Here is a 27,126-nt window from a genome sequence, read left to right on the forward strand (position 1 = left end):
CCCCTGTCCAACAAAGCAAAAACCATGAAGATATGCTTTCATGGGTTGGAGTGACCTGCTATAGCGTTCTAACCCCGACTGAACACCTTTGGGATGAATTGGAACTCTGATTGCACCCCAGGCCTCCTCTCCTCTCCTCACCTACATCACAACCCGACTTTACTAACACCCGTGTGTCTGAATTATTACAAATCTCCACAAGCACACGCCAAAATCTAGTGGGACATCATCCTGGAAGAGTGGATGGAATTATAAGAGCAAATTGGGACTAAATGTGGAATGTGATGGAATGCGAGAAAGCACATACCGTATTTTTCGAACTATAAGCCGCTACTTTTTTCCCACGTTTTGAACCCCGCGGCTTAAACAACGAAGCGGCTAATTTATGAATTTTTCCTGGGTTTTTCCCGGTTTCACAAACTTCAAGCCAAAAAACTGAGCCCCATAACATTAGACCAATGAAATTTCCGAACGGAAACGAAAAAACGCTGAGCTGCATGGCTTCGGGAGAAAAAACTTCCATCGGGTGATTTTTAAACGCACGACGATGCCAAAAGATAAACTCCCGAGAGAAATAGTTGTGAAAGGAAGGAGGAAGACAGTGAACAATGACTTTCTTGGTCGGCTACTGTTTAGATACAAGCCGTTGTAGCGCGTTGAGTCAGGGTGAAGGGAGAGCTCGCTTCTGCCAGGCTATTCCCAAAATACCGCTCTGCTCCTAAAGGAAGCGCAACATATTTCACCCGTTACACCGTGTGTGACGTGTCTTTCGTTAAAGCCTGTGTAAAGTACATTAGTGTAGACACCTGCGGCTTATAGACAGGTGCGGCTTATTTATGTTCAAAATAAAAAATATTAGTCAAATTTTGTGGGTGTGGCTTATATATGGGTGCGCTTTATAGTCCGGAAATTACGGTACATTACTTATGACCAGGTGTCCGCAAACTGTTTGTAATATAGTGTGTCAAGGAACTTCTTATTCAATGAGGTCAAGATCATCAAATACATGCCTTTTTCAAGGCACATCCTGTTCACATTTTCCAGGTAAGTCGATGTGTACGAAAGATGTACCAAGCAAATTGTACAAACACGCAGGCTATTCTTTAGTGAAGCTCCAAATGTTCTAAACACAATCACACTAAATCTTTTCACAGGATTACTTTGACAAGAACATATTAATATTAAAGCGAATGAGCTTTATGACACATTCCTCTAAACCAAGCTGTCGTAACTGATCACTCACAAATCGCTCATTATAGATGAGTATCTTCTAATTTCAAAAGTCTCCTGTCCTTCTGAATTCATCTTGACATCCTTTGGTGGCTAGCATGGGCTGTGTGGATTGAGAAGTCAAGTTGTTAAGGCGATCTTTGGTGACAGATTTGACACACTGGGCCCTCTGGCTTTATCTTCTAATCCTTCTCATCAGGGAGAAAACAAATCCACACAATTTGTGGCAATAAGAGGATTTAGAGAATGGTGTGTGTAGAGGAAAGGAAGGAAAGGGGAACAAATAAAGTTTCAGTGCTCTGCTTGGGATCTGATGTCACTCAAAGTGGGGGCTGGGAAGGATGAGGGTTTGTGCTTCAGCAATCCAGTGAAGAAAGCCAGTTGTTCAGGGGGTTTCGTAATTTATTTGCTTATTTGCAGTGAGTGTTGGAGCAAAAACTAAAAAGGCAGTGCATTGTTTAGCACTTTTAACAAATTGCATTGTCACAAAGCAGCTTGCCAGAAATCAGTATGTAGATTTAGATCCCTGGAGAGCAAGAAAAAAATGAAAGAAAATGAATGGAAGAAGAAACCTCAAGGAACCAGACTTCTTCTGCTCGATCCACTAGTTGTAGAAAAAGAGTTAAGGAATAGTTCGTATTAACACATCATGAAATATGTCCGGGAATAAATGCAGACTACGTCTCTATGAGTACTGCAAATGTTCTGAAGATGAATCTTGAGCATGTGTTTTTGGTGCAGGCCTCTCGATATATTCAATAAAACATTCAAATATATGGATTTTTTTTGGTGGTGTTTTGTATGTGTCTAAAATGTCATTATTAACAAATAGATATCAAATCTAGGGTTAGGGTTGAACTAAAAGTACATTATTATACTTATTTATATAATATTTGCTTTATTATTAGTGCTATTATAATTTCTTATGTACCACCGTATTTTTCGGACTATAAGCCGCTACTTTTTCCCACGTTTTGAACCCAGCGGTTTAAACAACGAAGCGGCTAATTTATGAATTTTTCCTGGGTTTTTCCGGTTTCACAAACTTCAAACCAAAAAACTGAGCGACATAACATTAATGAAATTAATGAAAAAACGCACCTCACCTGTGTTCTGAGCTGCACGGCATCGGGAGAAAAAAAGTTTTTTTTAAACGCACGACAATGCCAAAAGATAAACTCCCGAGAGAAATAGTTGTGAAAGGAAGGAGGAAGACAGTGAGCAAGTGACCAGGCTATTCCCAAAATACCGCTATGCTCCTAAAGGAAGCGCAAGCGGTATTTTCAGTGTAGACACCTGCGGCTTATAGACAGGTGCGCCTTATTTATGTTCAAAATAAAAAGATTTGTAAAATTCAGTGGGTGCGGCTTATATATGGGTGCGCTTCATAGTCCGGAAATTACGGTATATGAATCAAAGAATCGAGATGCAGGAGCGGATATATGTGAACTTTAAATGTATTAAAATAAAATGCAACAATAGACAATGCAACAAAAATGCAAAATTTGAAACAAACATGAGCATGCGCTTAATCATTAAACATCAAGAAAGACAGAGTACTGTGGACTGTGAAAATATATACAAGTGAGAATGTTTTATTTGATTCTTTTTATCTTCTTATGTTATATCTTCTTATGTTACGATTCTTATATTTTTTGTATACTTTTTTGTTGTTAATTACCTTAAAAAGCACTTTGGGTTTTATTTCATGTATAAAAGTAGGTGCAATGGGGTTGAAATTGGTACTACTACTATTACTACTATACTAGTTACTGCATATACAGATTGTCCAGTTTTCCAAGTTTATTCATTATTTATTTGATTGCTGACAACTAACAAAATAAAAACTCTTTGAACTTTTTATCACAATAGTAGTGATCATAACAGATTTATTAGGTGTGCCCTACATATTTTTCTGCATGAATGAAATTACTTTCCTTTCCAACAAAAATAAGGTTCCAAAAAAAGGCAAAGATTTAAAGCACTTCCTTTTTTATTGTATTATTGGCTCCATTACAAGTAGCCACAGACATCAGTTTATTTCTTTCCTCTCATATAAAAGAAACAAAAGGAAGGAAATGGCATTAGTTCAGATGAGTCTCGCTGCATTGTTATGCGTGAAATATATTCACTAGGCACTAAAGATCACAAAAAAGCACACAGTGAACAGGTAAATGATGCCACCATGTCACTTTTTTCACAGAACTACCAGTTCTAGGAGTACAATATATTTAATATTGTATGCCACCGGGTCTGCTTATGCCCTGTTATGACTCAGAAAAGGCATGGCATCATGCTGTGCTAAAAGTTTTATTGATTCAGTGGCTATAAATCAACAAATTGAATGAGTATTTTTTACAAAAGGTATTTTTTCCCCCAGAAACAAATGAACACAATAGAGATCGCAAGCCAATAGTTTCCATCAGGTGTGATGACTGAAGGTTTTCTTTCAGCATTTTTATTTCTAAATGAAGCACTGGTACACGTTTATATGCTTTCTTTTCTTTCCTTTCTTTTCTTTTAGCAATGTAACATAGAACTCGAAAGACATGAAAAAACTACAACGCTTTGTAAATGCAAATCAAAAACTTTGAATTTCGCAAAATAATTGAATAAATAGATAAATAAATGAAAATAAAAGATCGTCATTAGGAGAAATGCAACCTTTTTCGTTAGGACCGTTCTTTTCAGTTGGAGCTCTTACAGACGAAAGATGTTTTAGCAGTCCCATAGCTATTTGGCATTGTTTCATCTGGATATTAAAATATTCATCTGCCAAATGCTGCCATAAAACAGGAAAACATAGTGGGCCTTTTAAGACTTTCTGTATCAAACACAATTCCATTACACGCTCATAAATAGACCATTTGGTTGTTTGTGCTTTCCATATGGGTGGTTTGCCGATTTTAATTATATATACAAAAAGTTGTGAAATGAAATGTGCTTTTCCAGGTTACTGCTGTGTGAATATTCAGAAGAAGCCATTATTTTCTCACATTGCAGCATACATTACAGCATTTTTTGGGTTTTTTTTTTTTTTTACAAAACTTGTTTGGAAGTTTGGGTTGGAGTACAGGGTCAGCCATGATACAGTAAACCCTGGAGCAGAGAAGGTTAAAAGCCCTAAAGTGGAGGCTTGGCAATTCTGGGTCTTGAATCCCCACCCTTCTGATCTGTAACCCAAATCCTTAATCATTACGTCACCACTGCCCCAATCAACTCTAATACGCATAGCATGACACATCATGCAATTATCCAATCAGACAATCATGTAGCAGCAACACTATACATCAAATCATGCAACTGCAGGTCCAATGCTTTAGCTAATGCTCACATCAAACATCACAATGAGGAAAAGGTTTGATCTCTGTGACTCTGAGAAAGGCTGGTTTGTGTATTTCAGAAACTCATGATCACAGGATTTTTACAAATGCCAGTCTTCAGATTTTACACAGTGGTGCAGAAAAAATACCAAACTGTTAAAAATGTACTGTTAATAAGGCATTGTAAAGAGTCTAGCCATAAACCAGTAAAATAGCCATGACTGGGAAACAATTTATCAATCAATCAATCAAATTTTATTTTACAAAGCGCATTACAACCACCAAAAGGAGCACAAGGCGCTTTCCAGTAAAGCAAAAAATAGACAATAAAAAAAAAAAAAAAAAAAAAAAAAAAGTTTACTATTTAAACACCAGTCAGCAAAATCGGGGACATGAGTTTTCAGTCATTGTGACTAGATGCCAACAGTTGAGTATCCAGTTATAATTTTTTCGCTAAATGAAAAAATCCATTCACTGTTGCTGGAACCTTCACAATCAGTATTTTATTCTCACAAGAACATGGTGTGTATGAGTGTGTGCAATTCAGTGCCATTATACCTAAAGTCATTCTCAACCTGTCAGCTATTTTTAATTGATGTATCTGCTTTATTGGTAGTTTTCGCTCACCCAGCCCACTACATTACTGTTTGACACTGACTTGGTTTCCCAAAAGCATCGTAAAACGAACTCGTATAAGATAGATGCTAGAGAGAGATAGACAGAGAATGTAAGAGTTCATTGTGACACTCACTCTGCCTTGTAACAAAGTTCTTTATGATACAATGCATTTGAAAAAAGTCCTTTGGTCAAGTTAAGCTCAAAAAGAGAGAGAATGGATGATCATGTATAGAAATCAAAATATAGCTGTGAGATAAAGGGCAGGCAGATGCTTAAAGGGTTAAAGGGGAACTATATTTAATGGCCATATTTACAAGACAACTTGTCCAATTGGCTGGCAAATTTCCCAACAGCACAAATTCGATTTGGCAGGCGGCCAGATGTTAATTTTAAATCTAAAGATTTTCAGCTGCATATTGCTTTAATGTGTATACACGATGGCAACGATGCCACCCATGACATGACAGATCTCTATTTTACTCTGCCAACTAATTTGCTAACAAATGGCATCAAACTGCAGCAGTACACTCAAGCAATACTCATAAATGTAAATGTTTCAGCTTACAGATTTTCAAGAAGTGCAGATCGTCAGGAGAACAACTGGCAGGCCATTTGAGAGCGAGAAAGAGAAACTGTTAAATCCGTATCTTTTCTTTCTCCAGACCACCACCTGAGGCCTTCATCCAAACCCATTTGGCGCTAAACAAATGCAGAACAGATTTAGTTCCACTATACCAATGCTGCTCAAAACATACATCCTTTTAAATAATCATCTCTAATATATTTTCCCCTTAGTCCTATACAACAGAAGGCAATGACAGTCGGCGCGTTTTGGCCACAGAGGAAGAACGAGCCGCAACATGTTTGCCAAAAAGCATCAATGGGAGGAGTGTAAAAAAAGTTTGCACTAATCTAAGAAAAAGCTCTTTTAGGAACATGCAGGCCTCGGTATGTGACATTTTCTCAGTTCACCTGCCAAACATTGTGAACTTTCCAAGCCTTTTTAACTCTGGGTTCACCTCTAGCCATTGTGCATTATTCATTTGCAAAGTGGGTCCCTGCTCTTTAAGAGGATGCTAACAGATTAGCAAGCACTCCATAAAACTGCCATTCCTTGGATGGATTTTACGTTCTTTGCCAAGAAAAGTTTTCTCAAACTTGTGTAAATAATTTAGATCACTTTATAAATGGGGCAGAGTATAACCAAAAATCGCACTGCATCTCAAAAAAGATTTCTATCTCCAACAGAACAATCTGTATGTGCATATATTTTTACGTTAGAAAAGTCTTTGACTTTCATCCAGATATTAAAAAATATAAAGAGCAAATCAGGAAAAAATGAATGACACTATCTGTATTGGTTTAGTGCTTCAAATATCTAGATCCTTATCTGGATCCTAAACAGTAATGCCCTAAAGTGGATGTGATCTTTAATCCAGAGTGACCTCCTGACCAGGCAGTTAATCTGGATGTTCTAAATGCATGCTGCATTGCATATTAATAATAAAGGCAAAGTGTTTTTTTTCCCTCTCGTAGCAAGCTCCTTATACAGCATGACTCACTGCATAACCACATGAAAATAAAAACCTCCATTCACATGACTTTTTTTGTTGTTTCCTGCCGAAGCATGGTCTTGATGCACAACAGGTGCCCTATAAAAAGTTCTGGCATGCTTTCTTAAAAAAAATAAAAATAAAAAAAAATAATCATAGTGCACATCCTATTTGTATCACATTATCTGTTCATTCTGAATAGTGTACTCATATATCGTTGCATCCCTGCTGGATATGCTTTGTTATTGTTCTAAAATTCAAGCTTGTGTCATGTTATACACATGAAGAAAAACTGTTTTTTTGATGAGATTTGATGCTTAAAGCTATTGTTAGCCAACAGGTTACCAGTGGAAATTGGGCTACTGTTGGCTGAAGGAGGAAAATAAGAGGAGGAAGACGCCTTTAGAGACTGCAGAAAAAGGAGCAGTGTAGGAGAGTGGAGGTTCGGGTTGGTACTTTAAATGTTGGTACTATGACTGGTAAAGGGAGAGAGATAGCTGATATGATGAAGAGGAGAAAGGTAGATATGCTGTGTGTTCAGGAGACCAAGTGGAAAGGGCGTAAGGCCAGGAACATTGGAGGTGGGTTTAAACTGTTCTATCATGGTGTGGATGGAAAGAGAAATGGTGTAGGGGTGATTCTGAAGGAAGAGTACAGTAAGAGTATAGTGGAGGTGAAGAGAGTTTCTGATAGGGTCATGAACATGAAGCTCGAAGTTGAAGGGGTGATGATAAATGTAATCAGTGCTTACAAGTGGGATGTTGGAAAATTTCTGGAGTGAATTAGATGAAATGGTAGAGGGTGTATAAGGATTGTGTTGTGTGTTCAGGAGACCAAGTGGAAAGGGAGTAAGGCCAGAATCATTGAAGGTGGCTTTAAACTGTTCTATCATGGTGTAAATGGAAAGAGAAATGGTGTAGGGGTGATCCTGAAGGAAGAGTACAGTAAGAATGTAGTGGAGTTTCTGATAGGGTGATGATCGTGAAGGTGGAAGTTGAAGGGATGATGATAAATGTCATCAGTGTCTATGCACCACAAGTGGGCTGTTAGATAGAGGAGAAAGAAAAATTCTGTAGTGAATTAGATGAAGTGGTAGAAGGTGTACCTAGGAATGAATGAGTGGTGATTGGGGCGGATTTCAATAGGCATGTAGGTGAAGGAAACAGAGGTGATGAGGAGGTAATTATTAGGTATGGCTTTAAGGAGAGAAATGTGGAAGGGCAGATGGTGGTAGATTTTGCTAAAAGGATGGAAATGGCAGTGGTGAACACTTATTTTAAGAAGAAGGAGGATCATAGGGTGACATATAAGAGTGGAGGAAGGTGCACACAGGTGGACTATGTTCTATGCAGGAGATGCAACCTGGAGATTGGAGACTGTAAGGTGTTGGTGGGGGACAGTGCAGTTAGACAGCATCGGATGGTGATTTGTAGGATGGTTTTGGAGGTGAAGAAGAAGAGGAGGAGAGTGAAGACTAAAAAAACTGCAGAGCTGAATATCTTAAGGTTTCCATTGGGAGTGACGAGGATGGACAGGATATAAAACGAGTTTATTAGAGGGACGTTTTGAAAAAAGGAAGACCAAGGAGGAGGTTTATGGATGCGGTGATGGAAGACATGCAGGTAGGTGGATTGAAAGAGGCAGATGTAGAGGACAGAGTAGTATGGAGGAGTAACGGGAGCAGCCGAAAGAAGAAGATAGATTCTGCATCAGTTAGGTCTATATAATGGTTTTATCATAGTTAATTCCATTTGCTATGTCTTGGGGAGACTGGAAGAAACAAAAAAACTGGAAACCCAATAGAGACACAGGAAGAACCTGTGACTTAATTTTTGATCCCTGGAGCTATGAGGGTTTTTTATGACTCGGAAGTTACAGAGGCAGCAATATCACAATAAATTCTAACTAGATTTGTGGTTGAATTTTGTTAGAAATAAATGTATTAAATATTTACTTGTTGATAAGTCAAAATTTTTATAATTCTCTTTGTGTATAAATGTATTACTGCATTTAGCTAATAATTCATAATAGTTTGTGAATACTGTTCTTTGTTGGATGGAAATTTTGAATTGTTGCATTCTGGTGCATTCACCCTTTTCTCGTCACACAATAAAACATTTCACAAGTTTTATGATTACATGAATATTTCACTTCCCGTGGGCTCACCACCTGCAGGAGGGACCGTAAGGGACGGTGCTGTGAGGATTGGGCAGCAGTCGAAGGCGGGGGCCTGCTTAGACTGCTGCCCCCCCGACCCGAATTACGGATAAGCGGGAGAAAATGAATGAATGATTGAATGAATGAATATTTCATTATTAACACAAGCAGATGTAATGAAACCTGAACGCACATCACAAAACTGTCTTCAGTTTTGCATCAAGAAATACTTCTTCCCTGGATTTCAATTGTATCACATTACTATTCACTTAGAGCTGAAGGTTTTTTACTCATTTGATTAATCCAATTTGACGTTTATTTCATCCAAAATGATAAAATGACGCCTAATCCATATAAAAAAACAGCTACTCAGAAGCCAAAAACAAAAATAGATTGACTTTCTAATTGTTTTCTCATTGTTGTTATGATGTACTGCTGAATTTATTTGATCAGTTATCAGTAAGAAAATAGACTCATGCATATCATGTGCTATTGAACATATCATAAAGCTTGTGGTCTGAAAGGGTCTAATACGGAGCAGCGGAGCATCAGATGTGAACTTGTGTGTGTGTGTGTGTGTGTGTGTGTGTCTGTGTGTGTGTGTGTGTGTGTGTGTGTGTGTGTGTGTGTGTGTGTGTGTGTGTGTGTGTGTGTGTGTGTGTGTGTGTATGTGTGTGTGTATACGTCAAGGGTTAAAAGAAGTTAGAATATGACACTGCAGAGTGCACTGTGTGTGTGCATGTAATGGGGGTTCACAGAAGCTGGCGGAGAGCCCACTACCCAGTGCGGCAGAACAGAGTGTCCCAGCGAGTTGGAGAGAGAGAAGGAGAGAGAGAGAGAGGGACAAAGAGAAAGGGTAAGAGAGAGACATAGGCTCAAATCCCTCACTTAAACAGCACAGGTCTCAGACTAGAAGAAAAAACCCTAGCGATAGTCTTTTAAACAATCCTCAACTCATCCCCTAACCTATGTTTAAAATGTTAATTTTTTTTTTACTTCAAAATAACAAGTAAAATAATGTGCTAGTGAAATAATGTGTACAAAATTTTTTGTGCCAGCTTTTGTTATTACATTTCATCAATACTTCAATTTGCTTTGTACATTAGGGACATGCTATGAATGCACAATGAGCTTTCCAATAAAGACAGCTTAGATTTGTTGATACCCTTCATTAAAGAAAGAAAAACCCACAATGGTCACTAGAATAACTTCAATCCGACAAAAGTAATAAAAAAATAAATAGTTTACTGAAAACTAACTAATGAATATCAGACTTTGCTTTTGAATTGTGGTTCAACAGAAACATGAAACTGTTGACAAAAATGTTGATACCCCTAGAAAAGTTCATTTGACCATAGGTGCATGTTAAACTAAAGTAGGCCCTGTAATTAGCATCACCAGGTGTCTTCAAACTTGTAAATCAGTCAATTTGCCTAATTAAAGGGTGAAAAGTTTGCTGTTTGATGTCATGGTGTGCACCACACTAAACATGGACCACAGAAAGCTGAGGAGAGAATTGTCTCAGGACATTAGAAAAAAGATTATAGACAAGCAAGTCTTTAAAGGTAAAGACTGTAAAACCATCTCCAAGCAGCTTGATGTTCCTGTGACTTTAGTTGCACATATTATCCAGAAGTGTAAGGTCCACAGGACTGTAGCCGACCTCCCTGAACAAGGCTACAAGAGCAAAATTGGTGACGAATTGAAGAGAAGGATAATATGAATGGAACCAAAGAGCCCAGAACAACTTCCAAAGAGATTAGAGGTAAACTACATGGTCAAGGTACATCAGTGTCAGCTTGCACGATCCGTTGCTGCCAAAATGCACATTGACAGGCCACAAAGTTTTTGGAGGAATATCCTTTGGACAGATGAGACTAAATCAAAACAAGTCACATCAGCTGTATGTTCAGAGACACAAAAATAAAGGATACATTGAAAAAAACACTGTACCTACTGTGGAACATGGAGGAGGCTTGGTTATGATCTGGGGCTGCTTTGCTGCATCCGGCACAGGGGGTCTTTAATCTGTGTGGGGTTCAATTAAATCTCAAGACTATCATTGCATCGGAACAACTCGCTCTCAGTTGAAGGTCATGGGTCCTCCAACAGGATAATGACCCAAAACACACAGCTAAAAACACCCAAGAATGGCTAAGAACAAAACATTAAAATATTCTAAAGTGGCCTATCAATGAGCCCTAATCTAAATCCTATTAAAGATCTGTGGAAAGAGCTGAAACATCCAGTCTGGAGAAGGCACTCTTCAAACCTGAGACAGCTGGAGCAGTTTGCTCATGAGAAGTGGGCCAAAATACCTGTGGACAGGTGCAGAAGTCTCATTGAGAGTTACAGAAATTGTTTGATTGCAGCGATCGCCTCAAAAGATTTGTGCATCGAAATATTAGGTTAAGGGTACCATTATTTTTGCCCAGGACAGTTTCATAATTTTTTTAACGCTTCTGTTAAACCACAATTCAAAATATTTAATTTTTCTTTTGTCAGTTTCATTTATTGCATTCATTATTGAAGCGATTTTTCAAGAATTATTGAAATTTTGTCCAAGTATGTACATGCGTTTTCATTCATTCATCTATTCATTCATTCATTCATTCATGTATCTATTCACTTACCTATTTACCGATTGATCATCCATCCATCCATCCATCCATCCATCAATCTACTCACCAATCTTTCTTTCTTTCTTTTTCTTTCTTTCTTTCTTTCTTTCTTTCTTTCTTTCTTTCTTTCTTTCTTTCTTTCTTTCTTTCTTTCTTTCTTTCTTTCTTTCTTTCTTTCTTTCTTTCTTTCACAAAACTATGTGCTTGGAAAGTGTTACCAAGGGTTAAGATATAGGGGAAGTGACTTCATTTTATATTAACATTCAATTAATTATAATGGAATTATTTGTGAGAGCTCTTGTCTCTCTGCTCAAATTTCACAATAAAGAATGATTCAGTGTTTTTTGTCCAGTTCTCCCACAGTGTAGGTAGTGTTGATGGGTTTTGTAGTGTTGTCCTTGTTTTTTTTTCTTTTTCAGAGTGAGAAAACTGTAATGATATTGTCACAGAAGCTGTTAATGTGAGATGACAGGTTTGACAGAAGGTCAGCAACAGAAAGCTTTCTCTAGAAATATATCATTTCCACCAGGCAACTATAATATCAGAGAAGTTCAGCAGGAAATAACTTGCTCAAATGTGAGTTATCCTTTAAAGTATCATGTAGCGGAAGAAGACTGAAAAACATAGTTAAAGGCATGCTGTGAATCTTGTGTTTCTAAATTTAGGACACATCACAGATGCAAACTTAAAAAAGGAAACTGTCTACTCTCTACTGTAAAGTCAAATATAATTAACTGCCACTGGCTTCATTTCATTTCCTCATGTCCCAACATGGCAGAGTCTGAGAAGAAAGAAAGAAAGAAAGAAAGAAAGAAAGAAAGAAAGAAAGAAAGAAAGAAAGAAAGAAAGAAAGAAAGAAAGAAAGAAAGAAAGAAAGAAAGAAAGAAAGAAAGAAAGAAAGAAAGAAAGAAAAGGAAAGAAGAAATAATGAAAAAAATGAGAGAAGAAAGAAAGAAAGAAAGAAAGAAAGAAAGAAAGAAAGAAAGAAAGAAAGAAAGAAAGAAAGAAAGAAAGAAAGAAAAGGAAAAAGAAAGAAAAAGAAAGAAAGAAAGAAAGAAAGAAAGAAAAGGAAAAAAAAGAAAAAGAAAGAAAGAAAGAAAGAAAGAAAGAAAGAAAGAAAGAAAGAAAGAAAGAAAGAAAGAAAGAAAAGAAGAAAGAATGAAAGAAAATGAGAGAAGAAAGAAAGAAAGAAAGAAAGAAAGAAAGAAAGAAAGAAAGAAAGAAAGAAAGAAAGAAAGAAAATGAGAGAAGAAAGAAAGAAAGAAAGAAAGAAAGAAAGAAAGAGAGAAAGAGAGAAAGAAGAGCATTTGTATGATGGATTTGAGAGAGTGGAGGGAGTTAGCTAAGGGACAGTTTGTGTTTGTAGCCTTTTTTCAGGAACAAAAAGAACTCATAAAGGATGATGACGTGTGAAGAGGCAAGCAAAATTCTCTGAAAGGCAATTAAAGGCTTTTCACAAGCCATATAAAAAGCGCAGTATAAGAATAAGAATATACAGTAGATCATTTTCCAATACAAAGTGTACAATCTCACACTAACGAGAGAACCATAAATATCAGTATTGTAATGGTTTAGTGGTGCATTTTATTCACACCCTCTTCTATTTAACAGTCCACAGGAGAAATTCATTCCCTGAAGGTTACTCAAATACACTTTCAGAAACCCATCAGCTTTTTCGGTCTCTGACAGACACAAAGATGTGAATCTGATGTGAGCACATGGATGTGTTTATATGATCAGGCAGATGGTGAAACTGGAAGTTAAAAGATCTGAAGATAATTCATATTCTGTTTTTTTTTAAACAAAAACTGTGAGCATCATGAATGTTTGAAAAGTTTCAATAATATTTTATCTTTCAGTTTTGTAAAAAAAAAATGTGAGAGGAATATCAATGAAATGTTGTAAGAATTGCATTATTATTATTATTATATAATATAACTATTCAACTAATTATCATTGGAGACAATAGACAGCAATTGGAGCCACTTGCAGTGTTTTGTAATCTTTGTCAGAGATGATCATCAATCTCTCACTGTCATTTTTTTTTTAGAGAATCTGTATGGAGAGGGAAGCATTATAGCAGCCTATAGAACACACACACACACACACACACACACACACACACACACACACACACACACACACACACACACACACACACACACACACACACACACTCTAACAACCAAGCTTAAGTAGATTTATTTCTAATTTTCTATCTTTCAATCAACTTTTGTAAGCAGCAAATAAACAGACCATGGAACATTAATTATCAAAAACCCAAATCCCATATAAAGATTATAAAGGCTCAGATTAAATAATACAAATCGGTGCAACTTTATGTGTTGCAGAGAGCTGTATATTTGTGTCATTGCTGTCTATAGGCATGGATATGGAAAGATACAGCATCTATTAACATAAAGTTTCTGTCAATGTATCTGAACAAGCAAAAGGCTTCAATAGAGTTGAATATTCATTTACACTATAATACAAAAAAAAATGCATCTAAATTGTAATATTTTATTAATTGTAATAACATTTTTGCCTATGAATGGACACTTTAATTAAATGTTCTGTTTACTTAAACATAACATGCATTTGCAAAACCCAGCCTTGATTTTCCACTTTCTAACTTCATTTGCATTACAAATGAAAGAATCCTTCAAGATATCTCAAACCCTCCAGTAATTGATCACTGTGTGCAAAGTAAGCTAAAATCCCTTCTTGACCCAGCAGTGAAAACACTATATAGTGGTGCTTCCACTCACCCTGTCAGTTTAGCCATCTTTGAAAATCCAAACACGTCCATGGACAATCCTGTCCGTGGTCCCCACACTACAAATCCAAGCTCTGATTCCGTATTGCTTGCTCACTACAAATCCCAAAATTGCTCAACTCTCCATGGCACCTGCCACTCTGGTGCTGAATCAGGAGCAAAAGAAGAGAACTGCAAGCCTTACAGAATCCTGTGTCCAAAGCCAGACTTCCACTGAAAGGAACCGATCCAGCACTCATGGACTGAATCCAGTGGATTTAGAAGAATGGGTGATCCAATCCAGCATTGCATCCATAAGAGTTTTGTACAGTGCTAGTCTAGCCCTTCTTCTTCTCATTCAGGTGGAATGCAAGTACACAGTGTTTGCACTCTCTCCATCGCTCGCTCCTGCAAGCTGTGGTTAGAAGAGCCTGAGCAAAGCAGCGGTGACAGAAGCTTTGAGTGAAAAGAGAGAAATAGAGAGAGAGAGAGAAAGAGGGAGTCAGAGAAGGAGGAGGGGTCTAAGAGAGGAGTGGAAAGAGAAAGAGGAGGACGGACGATGATAAACACTACCCCTGGCACTTGAGCTGATGAAAACGCACACTCCTTCTTTTTAGTGAGCCCTTCACCCTGATGCCAGTGGGATGACAGAAAAGAAAGGGAGGGTAGGGAGGAGTGTGGCGAGGAGAAAGAAGAGAGAGAGAGGGGGTGAGCAGCAGAGAGACAGATTGCTGACTCTGCAGTAGAGTGTCAGACTGCTGATGGCAAGAGAGCAAGACCCTGTTTTCCACAGAAGGTGCAAACACACACAAACACACACACACACACACACACACACACACACACACACACACACACACACACACACACACTTTTGTTTTTTTGTGGTGTATGTATTAAGATAAAGGAGTGTTAGGACCTAATACATTTGACATTTACAAAAGCCCTTCTTGACAACTGACATCATCCTGCATAAACATGTATAAAGACTTCCAATAGGAATTTGTCACTATCCAGCCTGACTTCTTTCATTCTGATGTTGACAAAATGCTCAATTCTGGATGATGTCATACATCAAACATCAAAACTGAAGAGCTTATTAAATTGAAATTAAAAACCAAAGTTCACCAGGAAACAGCGTTTATGAAACAGCATTTATGTCCTCGCCAAGTCTCGTGAGATACTCCTAACGCAGTGCATTTCTGTTTCGTATTCACTTGGTCTCCCTATGTCACATTACACTAGCAAGTAACTGAGCTACAAAATCAATTGTCATTAAGTTTTAAAGTAAAAGTAAAAAAAAGCTTGGAAGCATATGGTGTGGTATCAAGCTGACATATAGGACTGCATTAGACTTTGGAATTGTATTGGAATGAACCCTTTTAAAGCAGTATATAGGTTTATGTTGACATCAAGTCTATTTTATACTAGTGCTCCAAACAGTTGCCTAAGGCCCCCAGCAGAATACAGGTTTTTGGCAATAAGGGGCGAATGATTTAAGCATTTGTAGGGGGCCCCCTTGTGGTCTGCAACTAGGCAGTTTAAAAACTATACTAATTGTGAACAGAATGATCATGGGCTAGTTGTGGCAAGATTGAACAGCGACTGTGTGAATAATTGGGTTGTAACTGAGATTGGGTCAAGAATGGTGTATCGTTGAGGTATGAGGGGCCATGAAGTTCCTCATTAGGGGTTGAAGTATAATGGGGGATGCTTAGAGTGTCATATAATTGGAGATCTGATAAGGGAGGTGGTAGCTTAGTGGTTAAGGTATTGAACTCCAGATAAGAAGGTCACAAGTTATTGCTGGTATCTTGAGGAAATCTTAATTGCTCACGTTTAATTCGCTCTGGATAAGAGACTCTGCGAAATGCCATAAACGTAAATGTAAATATGAATGGTGTATGATTGGAAGTCTGACAAGAGTTGATAAAATTGCCATTGGGGTACGACTGGAAGTCTGACATAAGTCTGACTGAAATAGGGTTGTGACTGGGGTATCTCTGGTTTATGATTGGGAGCCAAACTCAGGTCTGACTGGAGGGTGACAAGGTTAATGTTAGATAATCTGTGACAATATTAATCATTCTGTTCGTCTCAATACAGCAAGTTTGGGGAAACCTTTGCTTTCTTAATGATCTGTAGATGTTTGGTGCAAAAGAGGTATTTGGATAACTAGTAGGCCCAGAATTAATGTCCTGAAGCATTTTTTTTCTAATGTCAACAAAAATCCTGTCCCTAACAAGAAAAAAACAGAAAGATAACTTGATCTTGTAGAAGAAATATTGCTGCTATTACTGTGTGCTAATTTTTAGGTCATCGGAAACTGTTTCAGGGTGTACACAACTACCAACTGGCAAAAGCAGTGAGGAAACCCTGCTTCTTCAAAGGTTCTTTGGCTACTTAAGTGCTCTTAGTTTCCTCAAATAGTGTAATATGATAGGGAAATACTTTGCTGGAAAGTTCTACATAACACCTTCTTTTTGACAAACCCAAAAGGCGTATAAATGTAGTAGTGTGTTTAACATTGCATAATACTGTAGTTTCAAATTAAACAAAGGAAAGCACTATGCCAAAGGGAGAGCAATTCTGTTGCTGTAAAACCAATATAATAACCATTACAAACTAGTAATGGCTTTCCAGTATGCATTTCAATACTTAATTAAATTAAGTTGGATTACTTATGGTATTATAATAATGAAAGTCAGTAGTAGTAAGACTGTGTGTGTGTGTGTGTGTGTGTGTGTGTGTGTGTGTGTGTGTGTGTGTGTGTGTGTGTGTGTGTGTGAATGAGAGGGAGGGCAGTGGAGTGGTGCGGTTGCAGGGAGAAGAGGTGGGGAAAGTGGAGAAGTTTGGGGTCAACAGTGCAAAGTAATGGAGAGTGTGTTAGAGATGTGAAGAAAAGAGTGCAGGCAGGGTGGAGTGGGTGGAGAAGAGTGATAGCAGGAGTGATTTGTGATAGAAGGGTATCTTCAAGAGTAAAAGGAAAAGTTTATAGGACTGTAGTGAGACCTGCGATGTTGTATGGTTTAGAGACAGTGGCATTGACTAAAAGACTGCAGAGTTGAGGTTTTTCGTTAGGAGCGACGAAGATGGACAGGATTAGAAACAAGTTTATTAGAGGGACAGCTTGTAGGATGTAGGATGTTTTAGGGACAAAGTGAGAGAAGCCGGATTAAGATGGTTTGGACATGTGCAGAGAAGGGTGGTATATTGGTAGGAGAATGCTGAGGATGGAGCCACCAGGAAGAAGGAAACCCCTAATGGAAGCAGCCGAAAGAAGAAATTAGACTTATGGTATTGTACTACTTTCTATGCAACTGGAATATTCTTTCACATGCCCTCTACTAGCACTAATTTGCATTTACATTTATGGCATTTGGCAGATGCCCTTATCCAGAGAGACTTCTATATTCTATTCAATTCTATTATGTCATGTATTAGCATATATAACTATATACTGTATGCTCACTATTAGGACAAAGGAAAGTGGACACCACACAATGACTTTTCAATTAGTTTGAGCCCCTGTACAGGAAATGTTGTACATATAGATATGTTTTGCTGATGATGGACCTTCACCAAGCATTGGCCATTAATTCACTAAACACCTTTGAATGCTAAACGAATGTCAGGTCTTTCAGTCAGTGCCCAATGCCCAATGCCCAACCTCATTCATGTTCTCATGGCTGGATGGAAAAAAAAAATCCCTCACACGTCCCAAATCAAGTGCAAGGACTTTTTAGAAAGTGGACGCTGTCCCTAGCAACAAAGTAAGACCAACTCTGTGTAATTTTTTAAAAAGAATATTCAATTGATCCCACTCATTGTTATTTCTTATACAGCATTGCTGGAGCAAAGAAAGTTAAAAGCCTTGTTTAAGGGTCCCAAGAGTGGCAACTTGCCAATACTAGGGCTTGAACCCTCAACCATCTGATCAGCAACCCAAAGACTTAACAACTGAGATACCACCTCTCCAACAGTTCAGCAAAGACATTAGGTTGTGATGCTCAGCTGCTTTGTATTATAGAAGTATTCAGGAATCACAAATCTTTTTTTTTTTTTTACATTAACTTTATGTCTAAACTGATATAACAATGTGACAGTGTGTGTGATAAACTGTACTTTTGTATGTGGGCAAAAAGTCATAACAAAGCAGTAATATATTCCCTTTTTTTTTTCCCACCAGCTTCCAAAAATACCAAAGACATACCTGAGTACAGAGCTGTGCAGTACTGAAGGAAACATAAAACCCTTTCCTTAGGCGATATTATGCAAGTCATTCTGGTGGGGCACATTTGGCACATAGCCTCTGTACGGTTGAAAAGGAGAGCGTGTTCACTATTCTTGTTGCGACTGATAACAAATTTTGGTGTGCCCATGAATCAAAGAGAAGTTAAGAGCAGGGAGGAGGCAGAAAAATGCAAGCCATACTGAGGGAAAATAGAAACCTTTTATATAAGACAGACACCAAGCTTTGATCTGGGGATGGTTTGTTTCGTTAATGCCAAAGATATTTTTCAGGAGTGGTTCAGGGCCACCGCTTTTATAAGTGTGCTATTGGAGCTGGTATTAAAAAGTGTCTGCATTGAACAAAACAAAAAAAATCTATCAAAACAGAGATGAATAATCACTTATTTCAAAGTAACTGTGCAAAATGTTTACAACATTTAATGTAATTGATATGAGCAATTACAGCTTTGAAACATGAAATCTAGTAGCAAACATGACCCATTTACAATATTATCCCTAATAAATATTTCTCATCTGAGCAAATAAATGTTAAATATTTTATGTATTTGTGCTCTAACTATCTATTTTGCTATTGCATGTATACCGTGTAGGAGAGGACGGTAACTTTTGTCCTTCCTTTGTGAAGCAAGAAAGCAATATATTTAAGGTCACTGAACAATGTGTTGAAGACAGGTACATTAGCATGTCATTTGGTATTCTCTTTAGCACAGTGAAGCACGAGCAGTTTCAAGGTTGAGGAGTCCTAAGCACACTTCCTTAATAAATCCTACCATATATTCCCCAAACTGGATTTCTTCCCTGAATTCCTAAAACTCAAAACCTTAATTATGTAATACCTTGATATATAAATCCATTTGTAAATAACGCTTCTATACGCTTTACCAGACACGGCCTAATAGAAAGAAAATGTGTTCTACATGAAGATACCAAGAAAATAGCAATCTGAATTTCATAGCTGATATTCCCATCATCATTTGCTTTTTTTTTGCCATTTGGCCCAATACCCTTATACAGAGCAACTTACAATTGCCATTTATACAACCAAGCTGTTGAGGGTTAAGGGCCTTGCTTAAGGGCCCAATAGCATTATCTTAATAGTGTCAGGATTTAAACCCACAACCTTACAATCAGCAGTCTTACATCTTAACAACTAAGATACAATTTCAAAATAAGAATTAATGAGCTACCACGGAGCTACCACTTTCCAATATGTATTATTTTCTTGTCTTTCATCAATGCTCCTATACTTTCTGAATATGATTAGATTATTATTACTGTGGAGGTTGAATGACAGTAAAAAAAGGACCACCGCTGACCAGATTTAGATAATGAACACTTCACAGTATGATGTGTTTGCAGTGAAATTGCTCTGGTTTAGCATCTGTTGGTAAGAAAATAGCCCAATTGGTAATTCATAATTTAATGGGGTACAGAGAAATCCGCCTTCAAACTATAAGTTTAAAGCAACGAACCGTCCAATGTTGAGTATAATTAATTTGAATAATGCACACCCAGCTATGGATTATTCACCCAGATTATACCATGGAAACTTGCCACAGTTCCAAATGAATGGTGTCAGTGAGGTTTGGGGTGCAAAAATGACTATATATATATATATATATATATATATATATATATATATATATATATATATATATATATATATATATATATATATATTTATTTTTTATTTATATATTATATATAATATTTTTTTTTTATTTATATATATATATATAAATATATATATGGGTTGTTGGATGTGGAGTTCTGCCACTCTATATCAAACATAGATAAGGTAGTAGGATAAGAGAGAGAGAGAGAGAGAGAGAGAGAGAGAGAGAGAGAGAGAGAGAGAGAGAGAGAGAGAGAGAGAGAGAGAGATGTGTGCAAATTAACTGCATCTGTGCTACGTGTGTACTAATAATGAACCCAAGATAAAGATAAACCATTCAATCTAGTTTATTTTGCTAATAAATATCAGTTAAACATTACTGTAATATATAATTGTCAAATTAATCTTGTGTTTCAAACTGTATATGTAATCTAAATATATGCTCTATAAGTAAATGACATGCAAAATTCAAGGAAAGGAAAGTTATTGAGAAATGTTTACAATGGCTGCCTAACATTGTAAGTGACTAAAATGATATAATAAGTATAATACACACTTCTAATAGTTTATACTGTATACAATAAATTCAAGATTATATACATGATCTCCTCCCTTTAGCTGTCTGTCTTTTCATATCAACAAATAATATACTTTTCTGTACATATCTTCCTGACATATCCCTCCACAAATCTGAGCTGCAATTTTCTCCCGCAGAACGCCTAATCCCCCAGATGACACACACTCTACTCTCCTGAGATGCAACTAACTCAGGTTAATACACCACAAGTGCTGGGAGACATATTGTAAAAAGGCAGTTGAAACGTAATTATATGGTGCTATTCTTGTCTTCACTTTGACTGCACACACATTTGCCAGATATCAAAAAAAGCCTGAAAATGGAATAATATACATAATGTCATTTTTTTTTTTTTTACTTTTCTAAAGAAGGTTTATTCATAAATTGTTATATATCACAAATAATACATTTATATATATATATATATATATATATATATATATATATATATATATATATATATATATATATATATATATATATATATATATATATATATATATATATATATATAAAAGTATGTTTCTTTAGCTTCTGTGTTAACTTTAATCAAATTATGTACGCATGCATTTATAATACATTAGGAGTACTGAATTTATAGAAATAAAAAATCATTTTCATTTTTTCCAAATTAGTTTTAATTCTCAACAACATAAAGTTTTAATTTACTTCAGCTTTATTGTACAGTTGCTAGACAATCTAAAGAAAAGTCTCACATCAGTCTTGTATTGAATAATAACACTAACATAATAAATGAACGGTATTTGGTGTGTTACTGAATTTCTTACATAGAGATATTACGAGCAAAATTAAAAATCAGTTCAAAAGTTTTGCATTTTTCTTTCTGAATGTAATGGAAATAATTATATTCGCTATTTCCATTGTATACTTTAACCTTTTGTTTAACCGTATATTTTCTGAAGAGCTTTTTCACCTTTCAGATTACGTCTGGACACAATACTGATCTATGAATCATCCATATTTCATTTCGATCATTCACTTTTTCTTTTTGTTTTCAGAATATGGGTACATTTTCCATTTTACACCTGATAGCCGTAGGGCTGTAAACATGTAAGCGTCAGGAAAGGTTTTGTGAGAAGAGTTTTACTTCTCTCAGATGGACAGATAACAAATGGAATGCAAAGGAGTTACTGTAACTTGCTCATACATCACTACATTCCAGTTTAACTGGGAAACTGCAGCATCCACAGAAACGATAGAAAAATCCATTATCGGATTGTGTGAGTGTGTGAGTGTGTGTGAGTGTGTGTGTGTGTGTGTGTGTGTGTGTGTGTGTGTATGTCGTACTGTTCTACTTTCAGTAATCTTAAGCTTTTGCTCTCGGGCTCTGGAGTCTCTCCGCCCCTTGCATCCCTGCTGTCCACATGTGAATACTAAGTACACTCATCAATAAGAAGGACAGAATGTAGTAGTGTCAGATACTGAAGAGCAATGCAGCATAACAATTTATCACTGTTTCCCCGTTAATGCCTACTGCGGCACCTTGGTGTTCAAGTGGCACATTATATTAGCTTCTTGACTTGAGGTACACCAACGTGTAATAAATCTGTAAAATATATAAGTATCTTGTATAATAAAAGTATAGTCAAAAGCTTGTTGACACCTGACTATTAGATTCATTTGTGATTTTTGAACATCAAATTCTGCATGTCATCTCCATTTGTTGTTATGATAACCTCCACTTTTCTGGGAAGATGATCCACTAGATTTTGGAGTGTGCTTGTGGAGATTTGTGCTCATTCAGACAAAAGGGTGTTAGTAAAGTCAGGTGCTGATATAGGTGAGGTGAGGAGGTCTGGGGGGCCCTCAGTGTTACATTTCATCCCAAAGGTGATCAAAAGGTTTGAGGTCAGACCTCTGAAGCACTGAAGAGCTTCCACTCCAACCCATGTGAAGCATATCATGGAGTTTGTTTTGTGCATTGTTATGCTGGAACAGGTTTGGGTCTTCTAGTTCAAGTGAAGGGAAAATGATACCACATCCGAAGACATCCTGTACAACTGTGTCTCCATGTTTGTGATTACAGTTTGGTGAAGAAGCACATCTGGCTAGAAAACTCAGGTGTCCCAATACCATGTAGCCCACATGGTGTATGCATGTACAGTGTATCAATAATCTGATACACAGTGTAGTGTGTGTATACAATGATTTCATTTAGGTGGCTACAATGTTTTCTAGATATGGCTGTAAGCTTCTAAGAGTCAACTAACACATTTATTAAAAAATCAGAGGACGATAAAAAAAAATTTCCTCCGATGTTTAATAAATGTGACATTTCAGCCGATAACTGATTTCACAAGACTACTGTTGAACTTCATTTCTCCAGAGAAAGCTGATTCCTAGGACACTTTCTGTTTCTGACATAGCCAGTATATAAGGACACAGGAAATGTTACATAAAAGCAGTATTACTGAGAATAATCGGAAATACAAACAATAATATTTCATCCACGACTCACACTGTTCTTAGGTCTTTCTATTTTGTGTATAAATTCAGTATATTTTTTATGACATAATTGTAGGAAAATGTCTTGTGAAAGTCACCTAATGTTGCTATGTCAACTCCTGTATGTGCCTTATTTACATCTCTAGTCATATAAAAAGATATTTTAAAAGACCTTGGTATCACAAATAAATGTGTACTTGCCTGAATTGGAAAAATATTTCTGCTTAATAATATATAGAAGATACATTTGGCAAAACAATTATAGACATGTAATGTGTGAAGAAGTAACACAATCATTTATCAAAACTTATTTGTATATAAATAAGATATTTTAATTGCATGTTTATTGTTGTTTTTGGTCTAGGTTTAGCAATTATAATCCTACATAGCCTACAATCAACTACAATTTTTTTCCCTGTTATGGTCTCATAATAACAATGGCAAACTTTTTTTTTTAAACCTGTCACTGTTAATATCAAGGTGACCACTTTACTTGTATCTGTAAACATGTTTCTTTGTCAGCATGATCGAGGTGATAATGTCTGCCAAACAGTATATTGGATTGTTATTGTCAAGAGACATCTTGTCTTCAATTTTGGCTTAAATCATGTCTTAGAAGACAGCTAATGTGCTCCCTAACAAATCCGATTATCTTTGTTATGTAAAGTCTGTTATGCTATGTCATATAACTGATTATGTTACATAACTAATTGCTGGCACACACATAAATGGAAAACCTTTTGTGTTGGAATTCGGCTGGAAAAAAAATGTAAGAAAAATAATTATGAAACTTTTGCCATCAATCATTAAGGAGATATTATGTATTGAATCTGTGTTAGTGCAGTTGGACAAGAGATTAGATGTGGTGAGGGAAGACATGCAAGTAGTCGGGGTGAAAGAGGCAGATGTAGAGGACAGGGGGGTTTGGAGACGGATGATCCACTGTGGCGACCCCTAATGGGAGAAGCCAAAAGAAGAAGAAGAAGACAAGAGGTTAGACGTGTGTTACATCTAGCTCAGACATTTGCCCTCCAGCTTATCCTCTCTTTCTCAATTTAGAAGTAATATGGGGAACACATTTCAGACGCTTTAAAACAAGGCTACATCTATCAGTCAAATGCTTCCACTAGTTCCTTCTTTGTGGGGGAAAAATTTTAAACTTAGACATTATATATATTATGAAGACCTGAATGCTTATTAATAGTGAGGTCCTCAGTAAATATCTTAACTCTCAGTAATAGTCTACATAGACAAAAAAAAACCCCTAATTCTTCTGGTATGGGTTGTTGAAAGCATCAAGACCATTAAAGCAGAGTTTCATGGCATCCCTATCCTTTGGCCCTGTGTCACCCAGATTCTTAACTGCAATTTATTGTAAAAGCCTCAGAAAGCAAATTTGGGCCAGTTAGAAATAAGACAATTCATCTAACAGGATACAAAAAAATCAAGCCTGATAAGAGGTTTAACCCCTAGCAAGCCAGCTGGTCCTCTTTTCACTTGTTTATTTTTCAAACTCATGTAACATCCCTACTTAAAATGATGTTAGTGCTGATATGTTGTCCTGGATTTGTGAGGGTCCTTCAACCAAACCAAACCCTAAAACTGTCAGTGTCCTGTTTTGCAATTGGGTACCATCACTCCACATTAACAGAGTTTGGAATGGATCCATATCTACCTCAGATATGGACACCCACATATTTAAACATTAGTAGATAATACACATTAACTCTCAGACAAGATATGGAAAAAGGAACCATGGTCACTCATAGCCTTGGATTTAATCGACGATCTTTCCTCTTCACAAGGCAATGGTGGTTACCTCTCAATGGTGTGAATTCTGAGGTGTTTCTCGAAACGCTTTTCTGTGAATGACCTTGCCTGCTTTGATATTGCCTCTGCCAATTCAGTTAAATTAAATACATTTTTATTTGTATAGCACTTTTAACAATGGACATAGTCTCAAAGCAGCTTTACACAGATAAAGCGGTAATAAAATAAATGTATACGTTTGTTACTTATAATTAGACATTTGTCCCTAATGAGCGAGTCAATGGCTACTGTGGCAGGGAAAAAACTTCCTCAGATGGTAGAAAGAAAGAAACCATGAGAGGAACCAGGCTCAAAAGGGAATCCATCCTCGTCTGGGTGGCAACGAATGTCCAATGTCCTTTTTGCCTTGCCCTCTTTTGGTATGATCTCTGATTCCTGAATTTTGACCTTGTTCTGTTTAGGAACAATTCTGGATTGTGTTTCTTGACATCTTTTGTTTAGTTTTGCAAGATTTTCTAGTACCAACATTGATCTTGACCTGATTTTATGATTCATTTATGTGAATCAAATGAATCCTGTTAAGTGCCTGTGTGAGCCCTGTGTTGGAATGTGAATGCAGATTGAAAAAACAAAACAAGGTTATAGGATACTGATAAAAAAAAACCTACTTCCAAGAGTAGAGTAAGATTGATGTTTGTCATATATCATATAAGCATAACCAATTACTATGCTTTGTAAGTATCACATATAAATGTTATATCTTTATCTTAATATTAACAGAAAGAAGCTCAAGGACAGGGTAATCCACTTGTTCCCGATCCCAATATTGACTTTTAGTCTCATGTGAATTACACAATTTTGTGACCACGGCCATTGCATGGAACATGAATTGAATCCCACAATGCAATCACAGGAGCTTTAAAGCCATTTAATAATACATTATTCATGCTATGGAAGACTATTGATTACAATGAATTTAACCTGGACATGGAAATCGTATGTTTTTTAAAAAAAAATAAATACTTAATGTAATAAAAGGTGTAAGAAGTGTCATAAAGTAGGCGGACAGCATTCATCAATGTGTCTAAAGCTTACTCAGCTGACATTAGTAATATTGAGACAAAAATCTACTTGAGTCAAAGTAAAACTGTATATACAGTATACACAGTATCTACATTTAAAGCTGCTCCAGTATTCAGAAGTGAATATTCATGAAAAAATATTGACAATAAGACAAAAGAAAAATTATTTTCTAATTTAGACAAAGGTAAACATGCAATACGCTGCTTGCTAATTCTACAAGCAAATTTACTAAAGTTGACCAGATAGGTAATGATAAGAGCAAATTAACTGAACTAATTAAAAAAATTTAAAATTAAATCTTTTTTAGATGTCATACCGAATTTTATTGGGCAATATTTCTTTTAAATGCAGGACGCACCTCATTCTGTATGATTTAGTAATTCCAGCAAAAGAGGTCATTTTATTAAGAAATAGGGAGAAACAAAAGAAGAAAAGCAAATAACCAAGCAAAAAGAAAAAAAAAACAAATAAGAAATATTGGCCTGGAAGTATTCACACTTTCAATGTAAATAAAAATCAGGTAAAGTACAAAATGTTCAAAATAGTACAAAATATTAGGTAGCCCCTAAATTACGGTGGTTCGACTTGGTACGATGGCGATGTTGATACAAAAAAAAAGTCAAAATATACCCATTTTGAAGCACCATATACATTTTTTGTGTGATACGTTGGGACACCGCCATAATGGACACATCTCCTGCCTTGTGAGATGCCTCACCCTTGCCAGGGGTCGACAGAGTTCAGTTGTCTCAGTTGTTTTTTTTGGTGTTTCAAAGCCCAATTTTAGCTCTTGTTTCTCTTCTTTTTTTATCGTAATCACCAGACACTAAAACAAAGTGTTTCTCTGTGGAAAGAGGAGAACCTTCCAGCAGAACAACCATCAGGCCTATGGTAAAGTGGCCAGATGGAAGCCACTCCTCAGTAAAAGGCACATGACAGCCCACCTGAAGTTTGTTTTTTATTTTAAATACATTTACAAAGATATTAAACAGACTCCTTTTACATTGTTATTATGGTGTATTGTTTGTAGAATTTAAAAAAATTATGAATTTAATCCATTTTGGTATGAGGCTGTAACATAAAATGTTGAAAAAGTAAAGCAAT

General features: G+C 36.5%; 1 protein-coding gene across 17 annotated transcripts in view; it reads right to left on the reverse strand.

The window, feature by feature from the left end:
* The window catches only part of LOC310715669 (FERM and PDZ domain-containing protein 4-like), a 63,193-nt gene that overhangs the window by 29,034 nt on the left and 7,033 nt on the right, over positions 1–27,126 (reverse strand). For 6 of the 17 annotated variants that reach the window (XM_083522247.1, XM_083522252.1, XM_083522257.1 and 3 more), the window contains exon 2: positions 5,737–5,870. The exons of 7 other annotated variants lie outside the window; for them this stretch is intronic. Coding sequence is in view for 3 of the 10 variants with exons in the window: in XM_083522258.1 (XP_083378384.1) it covers positions 14,271–14,311 (41 nt within the window). In the remaining 7 variants the exon portion in view is untranslated. Of the gene's footprint in view, positions 1–5,736; positions 5,871–14,270; positions 14,876–27,126 lie in introns of those variants that run through there. 4 more of the 17 variants (XM_083522258.1, XM_083522250.1, XM_083522254.1 and 1 more) reach the window with 2 other exon arrangements.

The sequence above is a fragment of the Silurus aristotelis genome (genome assembly GCF_946808225.1).
Source record: "Silurus aristotelis genome assembly, chromosome: 20".
In the NCBI taxonomy this organism is placed as follows: Eukaryota; Metazoa; Chordata; class Actinopteri; order Siluriformes; family Siluridae; genus Silurus; species Silurus aristotelis.